The sequence below is a fragment of the Halyomorpha halys genome, unplaced genomic scaffold, assembly GCF_000696795.3.
Source record: "Halyomorpha halys isolate HHAL.00 unplaced genomic scaffold, Hhal_1.1 Scaffold1146.1, whole genome shotgun sequence".
Lineage (NCBI taxonomy): Eukaryota > Metazoa > Arthropoda > Insecta > Hemiptera > Pentatomidae > Halyomorpha > Halyomorpha halys.
The window spans coordinates 188,669-202,685 of NW_027109391.1; the positions used below are offsets into that span (position 1 = coordinate 188,669).

The following is a 14,017-nucleotide window of genomic DNA, read 5'->3' on the forward strand; positions in this document are numbered from 1 at the left end:
ATATGTTGCCGATTTGGCCAGAACCAGATACCGTTCCTTCCATAATAAACTTCTCAACCACCCAAATCCACTTTTTCCTAACCTGGCTTCTCCTTCATTACCTAATAATCCTCCTAGGCGTCTGAAAAGAACATGGCTTCGAGATCTTCTCCTCTAGAAATGTTATTAGAGTTCTATCAGTGGGTAAATTCTCTACATGTTTTTATCATGTCACTATGTCACCTACAGCAAATTTACTTGTTGTATATATGTGTATAATAGTTGTAGTTGTAAATATCAATAAATAAATTATTAAAAAAAAAATAATAATAATAATTTAAATCAATGATTGAAGTACGGCGATCTGGTGGTTTGTTCCCAAGATCATCATGTGTTCTAAGCATTTGTGACATTATCTCATCGTGTTTGTTTATACTATATTAAATTTCAATAAATATATCTTTTTTTAATTTTCGCTATTTTATTTTCTAAAATAATTTGCATGCAACAAATACCTCCTCTATTTATTTGTTCTTCTTCACTTTTGTCTGATTAGAGGCCATATTTAGCTGAACTGTGTTTAGAACATTCTCAGCAAGTGTAAGAGGTGGTTGAATAATGTTTAAAGATAGTTTAACTGATTCCTGAATTCAAGACAGTTTACCAATTCACATATCGAAAGGAAACCATGATAAGAAAAATATCATACATAGTCTCCTTAAAGAGTTTCTTATCTTTTGATTATTTTTTTTTTTAATTACACCCAGTATAACTTAAGAAATAACATCCCATTCCTCGAAAGGTCGCCAAGAAAGATCTATATTAACTCAAATTGTGGAGTTCATAAAATCCAACTACTTATTAATTTTGATCATTAATAATTATTTATCACATAACATGGACTTTAAATAAGGCTGCTCACAATCGTATGCTTATAACTTTTAGTATCTTAAAACATTTTACATTTAACACACCATGTATGCCTCTTATATTTGAATTAATTACTTTATTCCTCAGTGCTCAGGTATCCAGAACCTGTATTAACGGGGACCATGATATAGTTAACTATACAAATATTTGTTAGTTATTTATGTTGGCAGGAATCGAAGCAAGATCATCTTAGACGTGTTCTTCCGACTGTCCTACTGCGTCTTGTACGAGACCGGGATCACCAATGACTGGCTCACGACAATAGGTAAGTCACACAGTTGTGATCAACTCCATACTCTAATCAAAATCGTTTCAACAACGCAATTATATTATATTATTATTTGTTCCGGCGCTGCATCATCGCTCTTTTTTTTAAAACAGCCGCAGGTGCTCCCCCCCCCCCCTCAACGATATTGGTAACAAAATCACATCGGCAAACAGATGAAAAGAAGTGCAATGCAAACGGAAGTTAGTATAACAGTGATCTCGCACGCTGAATGTTATTGTATACTTCACCAAAATTATATGGACTACATATTCTCTTGGTATTTTCAACATTATTCCCAGATTGTTTTTAAAGAAATACATATTATACCGTTATAATCAAGATGGGTGAGACTAATAACAATGTGGATGAGGAAAACAGTGATGGTTCTTCAATACGATTTATCAACAGAAAGTCACGTCCAAGAAGACGTTTATCGTTTTCCCCGGATTCATCTGATTGCAACAGTACAAATTTCCCAACAAACACATTGATTAAAAGTAAAAGAAGTCGTAATCCTGATAAATGGACCCGAAATTTACAAAAGCATAACAGACCAAAATGTTTGGCATACAGGAATAAGGGAGGAAAAGTAAAAACATTTGTCGATTTAAAATGCAGATGCATATCTGCATCAAGAACTGTACCGTTACCGACGATTATTTTTTGACTTATTAATTTTATATACCGATAGATGAAAGCTATATATGTATTTACACTGCATTCTACATTATATATTTGAATTTATATTATAACAGGAATTAGAAAACAATATACAGTACTTCATTGCGTTTCTCAACTTTGTTTTATGGAGTTAATCGATGTGTACACTGAATTTTGTTCAGTTCACGGAATTTCCCCATTTAATAAAGGGAGCTAAATTGGATAAAATATGAAAAAGAGGAAAAGTTAAATCAAAAACCAATTCTCGAACAAATAAACAAAATGGAAATAGGATTGGACCTGTGAAAGAATCATTACATACAACCTTAATTGGCTATTCCCCTTTATTGTCGATTGTTTTTATCACTTTCCATGATAATTCCCTTTTCCTTGTTCTAGTCTTCTTTTTGGTTTAAACAAACTCAATTCTACGCACAAGAGACAATTTGTATTTGTCATATTCAACGGAATTTTACCGAGTATCGAATAAAATACATTAAGGGAGGAAGCTTTTCAATTCAACATAAAACATTTATTTAACCTTTGACGAACATTTTGTAACTGTGGATTTAGTCAAATAGAAAATCCTACAATAAAATAAAAGGTTTCAAACTAATAAAGTCAATTTTCGCTACCAAAAAAAAATTAACTAAAAAAGTGACCACAGAAGCGAAAAGTTTCCAGCATATTATACGTTTTAGTAATTAAGTAACATTTTTGGTTTTGTGCCTGTCTGTCGGTCTGTAGTCAAATAAGTGTTATAAGAGCATAATTTATCGACCCATTAACTCATACATAATTCAAAATCAGATTGCGTTCATCACTTTCATTGGTCATGGCAAAAACTATTTTCCTCGATTCATCTTTTTCCAAAACTGTTCACTCCATTTTGGTGGATAGGTGGAAATTAGTGTGTGAGGGGAGATATTGGGTCACTTCATTCGTTAAAATGCCAGTTTTAACAACAGAGGTTATTTAGTAAACTAGGTTTATGAAATCAAAACATTTTTATTCAAAATATTTACATGTTCTCAACTATTCCATCCTTCTTTTTTTTAACATCTTTATTGAAATTTACAAATGTTTATTACATAATACATACAGTAAATTTTATCATAGTTAAAATGGAGTGATATAGGCGTGTTCAGAAACTATCCATTGGTAGTTTCAGGACTGAGTGGCATGACATTTTACTTTTGCAGGTCTCGTTGCTATTTTCTTTTCAGGCGCCTCGGAGGATTGCCAGGAATGGAATGGTTCCAGTGATTAGGGAGTTTATAACGGAAGGAATGATACATAGTTCGGTAGTAATTCGAAGGTTTAGTGGAGCCCCGAAGCTCAACTCCATATGTCCAGATAGGCCTTATTACAGTCATGTAGATCAGTCTTTTTTAATGAGTTGGAAGTTTAGACCGTTTGTCTAGTAAGTGCTGTAATCAACTATTGAATCCTAGAACTGAAAAATTCAGTATTTTGCGAAGAAATAAAATAAATGCGTTTTTAAACTGAAAATCATTTTCGAAAATATCGCCTTTATGTCCAAATTTCAGAACAGAGAGAAATCTGTTGAAGATAAGTTTGGTGAATAAGGTGTGTGTGAAACTTGGGCGAAAATTATTCCATTCACAACAAATATTTGTATTCTTGATTTCTTACCCGAATGCACGAGTTGATTTACATGATTAATCTAATATTCGGAAAAAAATACGATTAACCTTCCAAATACTTTTTTTTTAGATGCAGAAAATGAAAATGCTATCTTCCAAATTCTATGATTTTAAAATCGCGTATCGATTTATTTTCTCCCTTCTGATATCAAACATATTAGTATGTTTGCAGTTAATGCTTAAAATGAAAAAAAAAAAAAAATGATTTTAAGGTCTTCCGTTTACGTATCGATTTGTTTTAACTTTTTAATATATTAAGTACCTTAATATATTTCCAGGGATTCTGCAAATGAAAAGTAAATCGATTTTAAGATCGCACGCTTGCATATCCATTTATTTTAATTTTTCAGAATTCTAACATATCGGTGGTCCCTTAATGTGTTTACAGGGACGCTGAAAATGAAATTGAAATCAATATTATGATCGCATGTTCGTGTATCGATTTCTTTTAACTTTTCGGTTAGTAACATATCTGAGTATCTTTATATTTGTCCAGATCTGTAGAAAATAAAAATATACTACAAAAACTCGGAAAATACGTAAGGGGACTCTAATATTTTATACTATATTTAGAAATTCTAAAGTACGCGATCGTAATATCGATTTCATTTATTTTTTCACCAATTCCGAAAGAATATTAAGGAATCCCAACATGTTAGAAATGCAAAAAGTTAAAATAAAATGATTTGCAAGCGTCCGATCATAAAATCGATAACATTTTCATTTTCTGCATCTCCCAAAACATACAAAGTTACCTCAACATATTCGAAATTAGAGAAGTTAAAACAAATTGACACGCGATCTTAACATCGATAGCATTTCGTTTTCTACTCGACTGAAAATACATTAGAAATCGGAAAAGGTAAAAAATAAGTGAATTAAAGAAATAAAAATCTTATTATTATTCCATTAAATATTTATTCGAATAATTTTTTATTCCATTGAAATAATATTTCAAACATTTTAATACAAAAGTATTCGGAATTTTTATTCGAATAAAAGATTATTCGAGCGAAAAAATCACGAATGCAAAATATGAATAAAAATGTATTCGTGGTTCGTTAATCGAATACTTTTCGCCCATCTCTGGTGTGGAAGGACTTCTTCGCACAGGTCGTTTAGTTTCTTCACTGTCTTTCGTGAAACATGAGATCTCCCTTCATATTTACCAACGGGAGTCAATATCACTGCAGTGCGATGAGGAAGTGGTGGTTAGGTAAAAAGAAGAAATGAATTATTCCTGCCATTGACAATCATACAGAAACCAATTTTTTTTTTTGTAATGCAATTTAGTTTTGCCCCCGATGATGTGTCCTGGTCTTTCGTCGATATGTAACCACTGACCTAACAGTAATATATAACCAGATTGTAATGTTCATGGGAGCGCGGTAGCCACGGGGTAAAGAGCGTGGCTTCAAACTCTAAGGAGACCCGAGTTCGAATCCGGCTGAGAAGAATATTGTTTTCTGTTACATGCAAGCCGTGAGTCAGCTACTGTGAGTTTTGGAGCCCTCCTGAGGTCGATTGGGTAAAAATCTAGCGGTCGAACGTCATTCTGACCAAATCAAATCACCTCCTTGCACAGCCGTTGGTCTAGTAACAGTACTTCTGTACAAAGTACTGAACCCCTGACCCTCCATGGGTTGTAGCCGTACTAAATTAAATTTAAATTAAATTGTAATATTCATAATTAAGATAAAGAGCAATGCACTGCCTGAAAACTGTGCAGTCCATCGACTGTGCATCCATTCAATCAGGTTTCTACACAGACAGAAGGTCGTGGTCTTTTTATATTGTACTGGTATGATAGAGTTTATCACGTTTTAATTCTAGCAACTCCACATCATTCCAAATGTCTAACACAAGCGATCGCTTCGCGTTCCATTTGATGTGGAGTAGTTGAAGTAACGTGATCACCCTAAAATAGAATTTAATTATCTATAAAGCAACTTGCCAGATTGGAATAGATTCAACAACTTTTAATTAAACTACTGTTTAATAGGGATTTTATTAAATTGAACAAGAGAACAGAAATACATACTGAATCTACTTCCTTTGAGGACTTATTTTTCCATTCCGTCTATTGTCTTCACCAGAAACGAGACGGAAGAGAATAATTCCTAAAAACAAAAGCAATATATCTCAGAAATAAGAGATGCTTTATTATTTTCTGGGGTCAAGAACCCAGCAACGGAATTCATAATGCCAAAAGAAGAAACTGACTAAAGAACTTATGATAAATATCTCTTGTAAGTTTTTCCTGGCGCAATAATTTCCTAACTCGGAGTGCGGAGAACGTAAAAACTGTTTCGATTAATAAAAAAAAATATTAGGGAATGTACTTGGAGCTTTGAGGCTAAGTTCTCATGCAAATAAGCTCTCCTTTAAGCCACTTAGAATGGAAAAGATGCACATATATAAAAGTAGTATTAGTAATATTGTTATTGTTGTTGTTTGTTGCTTAGAGGCGTAAAACCCTCTGGTCATCAACGCATATGGCATGGTAAAAGTAAAAATAAAATAAAATAAATGCATAAATAAAAAATAGAAAAATAAAATATAAAAAATAATTTAAAAAAAAAAATAATAAAATAAATAAAAATCGAAGAGGAGTTATAATTTATAATGAAGGCGATGTGCTTTTAAAAATTCAAATACTAGTGTAATTTTAGCTTCCTCATCTGCCAGAGTTTCGGATAAATTTGGGGTCAGTCCTATCCTGTTTATTGTTGGCAAATAGTGAGTACACTCTTCAAAAATATGTTTAATCGTAAGAATGGACTGACAATTTTTGCACGTTGGAGTTGGCAGTTTTCTGATCAGGTGAGAGTGCGTGAGGAGAGTATGACCTATTCTCAAGCGGGCAAGAGGATGTCGACCCATGGTTTTACTGATCGTTTTATTTCTTTTAATTTACTGGGAGAGCTTTCAACCCACCTGCCGTGCCATTTTTCTAATATTTGTAATTTAAGGGGTGTTAGTGTTAGTATTAGTGTATTAGTAATATTCTTCTTACTTGTAGGAGGCGAAACCTATATTAAAATACCCGTTTATTTATTTATTATTAAAAGTTTATATTTTATTAGATTCATGGTCAATGGGAAAAAAGTAAAGGAAAAAATTACTCTACAGCTTAGTTATAATTTATATCTGTAAGCGGATAACTCGCTTTGAAACAGTTATAACTCACATTGGTACAGGCCTGTCGGGAATTTGAAAAAAAAAACTCATAGTTTTGACCTAATTATTGTAATATATTTTCATTTTTGGCGCATAAGAAATTCGCCTATAGTTTAAGAACTCATTCAGTCTAAGGATTCATTTAGTTTGAGGACTCATTCATTACAATGGGTATGCATGATGTTTATAATACACTCGAGTCATCCATTGACTTTCCTTCATTTTCCTTTATTCTTGAACTTTAGTTTATTTTTAGTCATTTAGTGTGTACTGTATTTTTTATATTTCTCATTTATTTTATTTTTATTTTCCTTAAAAGTGAATTTTCATTTTTATATAATTTTTTACATATTGTTACATCATTTTTTATTCTCACCTCAGTTTACTTTTCTTTCGTTTCATCCTATACTTTTACATAATTTTAGATTTTTGTATCTTCCTAACTCCTGATGAAGCCCTAGTTGGCCGAAATGCTGGCTCATGATAAATAGTCTATTTACTAATTGAGTAATTTTTATCGCGCCCTTTTATTAAAAACTACAAACATTAAATAATTTTAAAAAATGCTTTTTTTAGAATAATGGCAGATCGGAGGATGAGGGGGGGGGAGGGTACAATTATTGGGCCAGGCCACTTCAATCTTCGTCAAGGAAGAAGAACAATGCCCTGAAATGCCTGCAGACAGAAGAGACCCAGATGCCGGAACCTTCAAGTGGACGTTGTAAATTTATTGTAAAACTTATAAATTATTTTATTAACAGTAGTTGGATGCTACGGAATGATGTGTAACATTTAACTGCTGCTGCAGACCTATATTGCTTGGAAATAAATAATAAATAAAGTATATTGGCAGACATTTCTGTTAACCTTAACATAAACCTCAGCTGAGGCTGCGGGACCAAACCCGAGAGAGTCTCGGTCATCCCGTCTCGGTAGCCAATGCCCATATCTCATAAGGGGTATTAATGTTAATATTAATTTTCTTAAATAAAGTAAACTTCTAGTCGCATATGGAGATTGAGAGTTCAGATATTTATGTCATTTTTTTTTAAATAATTTATTTATTGTTATTTACAACTGTATAAAATATATACAAGTAAATTTGCTGTAGGTGAGATAGTGACATGATAAAAACATGTGGAGAATCTATCCATTGATAGAACTCCAATAACATTTCTAGAGGAGAAAATCTCGCAGTCATCTTCTTTTTAGACGCTTAGGAGGATTATTAGGTAATGATGGAGAAGCCAGGTTAGAAACAAGTGGATTTGGGTGGTTGAGAAGTTGGGAAGTTTATCATGGAAGGATTAGTATCAGGTTCTGGCCAAATCGGCAACTTATGAGATATTGAGGTCCTGGTGGATAACTTGATTCGTGATAAAGTAAGGAGCGTTTAGGATTTTGGACTGTAAGGATTAGATTCGGGAGGAATTTGATGGTTTAGTTGAGCCCCAAAGCTCAACTCCGTACGTCCAGATAGACCTTATAATAGTCATGTAGATCAGTCTTTTGTAATGGATTGGCAGTTTAGACCGTTAGTCTAGTAAATGTTGCAATAGTCGGAATCCACGAGTAGTCTCCTGTCTTTTCAGTCTTGTATGAGGATTCCATGTCAGTCGTTTGTCCAGATGTAGTCCTAAGTAATGGATCTGTTTGGGTATTATCAAAGGATACTGTGGGGCAAGAGGTCATGTGTTTACGACGATGGGTAAATGTATTTGGTGGGATTTATTATGTCAAACCTCCAAAACATTTTGCATTCATTTACTCCTTATTTACTCGGTTCCTTGCACTATAAAGTTTTATCATTTTCGGCCAACGGGCACTAAATATATTTGTTTATAATTGATTGCAGTATCCTTCGGAGGTATAGCAGGGCTCTTCTTGGGAGCGTCGCTCTTGAGTTTCGCTGAGCTTCTCTACTTCTTGACCATCCGGCTTTATTGCATCTGGACTGCCAGCCACTCGAGCAACCAGAGGACCTGCAGGATCAAGGTTGACAAGAAAGATACCGCACTGTATTAACCTTCAGAATCGATCTGTCTTATAGAAAGGATATGTAGTAACAATAAATGTCTTAGTTGCAATTATTTATAATTAGATATTTCTGGAGTGTAAAGAGTCCCACAACCAAACTCCTGCCTTAGCTAGTCCTTCCATCTTCCTACGCCAGTACCTTGCCAGGCATACTCTTCGCCACTTCATCCGTCCTTATTCTTCACAGGAGTGGAGGTCTTACTCTCTTTTTCAGCTTTCCAATCCATCGTCAGCCTTAGAACCCCTGTTATGGTTCATCCGTTTTAGATGACAACCAAATATGAGCATTATTTGTAATATCCCCGGACATTCTTTCTTACTTTCACATACCTATACATAGTAAAGGCAAGTATTACGATCATGAAAAATTACGAATTCAAATTGTCAACGAAAATACTAGTTTTGAGATCCTCTCAGTCCAAGCTACCCAGTATCGCGAAACGGTTTGTCTGTGTTTATTACTCAATATAAAAAATTAATTTGAAACTGAAATTAAATATTAAGGTGACCAATCAGAAGTTTCACTTACCTCATTTACATTTTTTTTTTTTTACTTTTTACATGTTTTTTTATTATGCAACATTAACCTAAGGCACAGCGTTCTCCTATATCGCTATTAGATATGGAAAGGAACTGGGTTTATGTTGCGAAATCGATAGTTATTTTTCGACAAACTTCATAAAGCACAACAAGAAAAAATAATGTTGGATTGCTTCTTATTGCATGTGTAAGATCAATTATATTGAAATATATGTTTTATAAACTTAATTGTAGTTAAAGGGCAAGTACAGCCAAAAAAGAAAGGCCTTATGATGAACTCCAGGGGCGGGGCAGGGGAGTTGAAGACAATCAGCGGCTGCCCCCTGAACTTCAACCTTCGAAGACTCCCCTCTTTTAGGCTCCACTCTTATTAAAAGTCTCCATTGTTATTTGTCATAAAGAAGTAAACGGTATGTCACCAAATCCTAACTTAAAAACAAATAAACAAATTTCGGCCATATTCTGACTTGTAAAGAAATGTAAAGGAAGCTCTAGAAGAGACATAGGTAAGGAGTTCCAAAAGGAAAAAGGATATTCCGAAGGGAACAGACAGACGTATAAAGATGGACATATTGTGCTATGGAAAAACGCAGAGTAAGGGGAAGAGTGATATAAGAAGGTCTATCGTGTCTAATAGACTGGTAAAAATAAGGAGCAAGGATGTATTGCCATTGGGAAGAAGGATAAAGGAGCTCGATATAATAGCCAGCCAGCCAGCTATATCAATTCGATGAAAAATTCTTAGGATGGGTTTTATGAAAGATTTCAATGATCCTTTAATCCCATTTTATGGCCACAGTAAAAATAATTTTATTGTTAGATTTCTTAACGGATAATTTTTTATCTGATTACTAAATTTCCAATAGTATTAGAACTTTACTGCGTGAGCGCGTTAATTTCAGGAACTACTTGTCTGATTATAAAAATTGTTGTTACTACTAATAAACCATTACTGAGGATGGGTTTGGGCTTTACTTCAGAACACAGGCCAGAGGTATGTTTTGACTTCTGACTCGATTAATGGCGCAATGGTTAAAAATGGTCGTTGAATAAAACTTTTGACTCTTCAATTGAAATGGTTTAATTAAATTTAAATTTGCATCTATTTAAATTTGTTATTAAAACAGTTTTTTTTTTATTTTCCCGTTATCCGAACCGGAAATTGATTTAATATAAACTTTTTTTTTTTTAAGGCAATTCACAGCGAAGGTGATGTTTGCCTAGTTATCTATAGGTGACCAACCTATTCTAAACATGGGGGGTCATTATTTTATTTTGTGGGCCCGCCACTTAATGAAAAAGTCGATGTCCTCAGGCCGGATTCGAAGCGGCACCGCCCGCAGATCTCAGAACGAATGGCCTAGGCCTAACCATTTGTAATATAAACCTTTCAAACTTATCATATCATGTAGTCGGAACAATCAGAATGCGTCGAAATTACTGTACTCATTTCTAATGAAACTGAATGATAAACAAATAAAAACTTTATTGCCATTTAGACAAAAATATTTCGTATAAAAATAAATATAAGAAATGAAACTTTATTTTTCATGAAGCTAATAACTACTTATAATATCATTGCAATTAATTATATCCATGCAACTATAGGTTGCTCCGATCTCTTTCACATTTTATTTACTAATAATAATTGAAATAAATTTTATGTGTTTGTTTTCTTTCTTGTGATTAAAATAGTATGAAGGCTCTCTTATTCAGATCCGTTTATTTTTAGATATTGTTTCCTTGGTTTTTTCATTGATTTGGATGTTAATCAGTTGATGAGATGCACTTGGTCATGAACTCATGTGCATGAAGTAGAAATGAATAATGCAAATGCAATTCGAATGAAACTCCGGTATGCAGTTCATTATTAATATGAAATCAATAGTGCGAAAATATTGTTTGAATCGTAATTGGAAAAAAATATTTTTTAAATTAATTTAAATAATAATCATTTAATATTCAGGTTAATTTCATTACAATCTCCTAATCATTTTCTACCAACTTATGTTAAAACATTCGGTGTCAAGAATTCTCAACATTTCTCTCTTTATTTTTTCTCTCTTTTTTTATTTTTAGAGGCTCTGGACTTTTAGACCGGTGTTTGTAGTGTTCAGTGAATACGTTTCTTTTCTTCCGTTATAAAAATAGGCGATGAACATATTTCCTTATTATGTCCTATAAAATAGAAAAAAATTAAAGAGAATAATATAGCGCAGGACACCGAAATCTATTTTTCTAAGGTAAGTTAGTACTAAGATAATTATGAGACCGCCTCAGGTAATTAACAATAGAAATAAGTTGAAATTAAAACAGTCAGCCTACAACTTTATAAAAAATAATGACTACAGGGACAAGTAAAAAAAAACCTCTAATATCTAACCCACTAATTCTGAGATTGTGTGGTTTGTAAGTTAATAGCCATTTTACGAAACTGTTATGATAAAAATTTGATATAGGTTTTTGTTTTTTTAGATTATATGCCAAGAAAAATATACCTGTAAATGAAAGACAGTTTTAAATGAATTGTGACCAGTGAATGATTAAGGTATGTTCAAAAATATTAGAGTAATGTGGAGTAACAAGTAATATGGTAATAATGTGAAAACAACTTTAAGATCGTCTCCTTGATAAGGGCCTCAGGGCCGAAACGTTAGAGTATTAATTATAGTTGGTGTTATAGTGTGGTGTATTGTTTTAAATCGTAATTTTAGTCTAAAAATGTGGATTTAAAACCGAATGGTCTTGAAATTAACAGGTAAATAATACATTATGGCAAGAAGTCATCAATGGTTTTGGATTTATTAATTGGTAAGGAAGGCTCTTCCTTGTAAAGAAGGCAAAAAACTCATCGACAGGACGCAGGATGGCTGCAGGAAGCCCTGGGTCACTGTGCAGGAAGCCGGGAGCTAATGTGTGTAACAGTGACCCATTTTTCTACCAAAACTATAGTAGAACGTTTTCATAAGAAGCCATTGCAAAATGAATGAACAAAAACAATGAGGTTACAGGCAATTGTGATAATGTTATCAGTAATCTTAATCAGTTTCAGTAGTTAACTTATTTGTAGAATCGAGATAAGGCAGATAATGACGAAGGCGGTTAGGACACGGGAGCAACCAGCCGGGCCAATTTAGCCACCACGGTCCAGAGCCCAGAGCGTCTTCGTTATGCCTCACCCACGGTCAGTTATTATGAAAGTTAGGTATGTAACTAGGGTGGGGAGTTAGGTATATAATGTCTGAGAGAGCATCGTCTGGCATCGAGTGAAATGTGGTCTTCCAGTACAGTCCTCTTCTGCATCCTCGGCCTAGCTGCCGGGTACGACCTCTGGCATCACGAGGAGAAGCCCAAGCAGCAGGTTCATGAGCACTTCGAGCACGTCAAGACCATCACGCTCACCAAGAAGGTGCCCAAGCCGTATCCTGTCGAAGTAGAGAAGAAGGTGCCCTACGAAGTAAAAGTGCCCATCGACAAGCCCTACCCCGTCTACGTGCCCAAGCCTTACCCGGTCTACGTAGAGAAGAAAGTCCCTTATGAAGTTAAAGTACCAGTACCCAAGCCCTACATAGTGGAGAAGAAGATCCCCTACGAAGTCAAAGTGCCCATTGACAAGCCATACCCAGTCGAAGTACCGAAACCATACAACGTCTACGTCGAGAAGAAAGTACCCTATATCCTGGAAAAGCACGTGCCCTACACAGTAAAAGTGCCAGTAGAAAAGAAGTACCCTGTTCACGTCCCCGTCGAAAAAGAGGTACCGTATCCAGTCTACAAGGAAGTGAAAGTTCCAGTCAAAGTGCCAGTAGAGAAGCCAGTGCCATACAAAGTAGAGAAGCCGGTGCCGTACCACGTGGAGAAGCAAGTACCTTACCCAGTCATCAAGGAGGTGCCGTATCCAGTCAAGGTTCCGTACAAAGTAGAGATCAAAGTACCCTACAAAGTCGAAGCCCCAAAGTACGAAGAGTACCACGGCAGCTTCCAGGAACAACATTCTTCAGGACTAAGCGGCGGATACCAACATCATCTGAATGCAGGGTCGTCTGTAGGACAAGAAGGCGGATTAGGACACTACGGAGGATCGGCTCATTCTTCAGCAGGTTTGTCACAATTCCAGGATTCTTCTAGTTATGAAGGGCATTCGAGAAAATATTAATCATGCGATTTGGGCAAAGATATGTTATTAATTTTGTTATGAAGGAAATAAATTGTTTTTAATATTCTGAATCACTTTATCTTAATTACCTTAGTAACCTTTAAAGAAGAAAACTTTAATATTTCTTAGTAGATAACCACTAAATTATTACAATGCGTAACCATTGTATTGTTGTATATTGTTTTATTGGTATTTTCATCTTTAACTATAGATAAATAATATTGCCACAATATTTTAACTCAAAAATTTAATTAATATAAACAATATAATTTTAAAAAGTTAGAATCATTTGCTAATTATTTATTTTTTTAATTGAATAAATTATGGTAATTGTATATGAGAGTACTACTATACATATATGGTAACAGTACATAAGGGTTTTATTTTTATGAAAAAATGATAAATCATTTAGAAGCACAAAAAAAAAAAAATCATTTATTTTTTTCCTACAGAAATTCGTAAATCATATTCTTACATTTCTTTGGCCAGAATAAAATATTATAACTCACTTTCACATCCCTTTAAGATCGTTATTTAAAAAATATATACCTGCTAACTATTCTGTGGATTCAACTTACAAGTTAAAATTTGACATTTATA

General features: G+C 34.0%; 2 protein-coding genes across 2 annotated transcripts in view; both read left to right on the forward strand.

Annotated features, from left to right (window-relative positions):
- LOC112211575 (uncharacterized) overlaps positions 1-8,731 on the forward strand; it is a 42,775-nt gene extending 34,044 nt beyond the window's left edge. Inside the window, exons 6-7 of the mRNA XM_067047585.1 lie at positions 1,080-1,174; positions 8,540-8,731. Of these exons, the coding sequence (XP_066903686.1) occupies positions 1,080-1,174; positions 8,540-8,709 (265 nt within the window). The 3' untranslated portion in view covers positions 8,710-8,731. The remainder of the gene's footprint in view (positions 1-1,079; positions 1,175-8,539) is intronic.
- A 3,801-nt stretch (positions 8,732-12,532) lies between these two features.
- On the forward strand, positions 12,533-13,488 carry LOC106688517 (mantle protein). Its single transcript, XM_014433011.2, has one exon. It carries the CDS (start codon positions 12,533-12,535, stop codon positions 13,415-13,417), a length of 885 nt encoding a protein of 294 aa, XP_014288497.1. The 3' UTR covers positions 13,418-13,488.
- The last annotated feature ends 529 nt before the right edge of the window (positions 13,489-14,017 follow it).

What these genes read in the sequence shown, in the direction of transcription:
- LOC106688517 (XM_014433011.2), top strand. Translation starts at nt 12,533, where the DNA reads ATGTGGTCTTCCAGTACAGTCCTCTTCTGCATCCTCGGCCTAGCTGCC.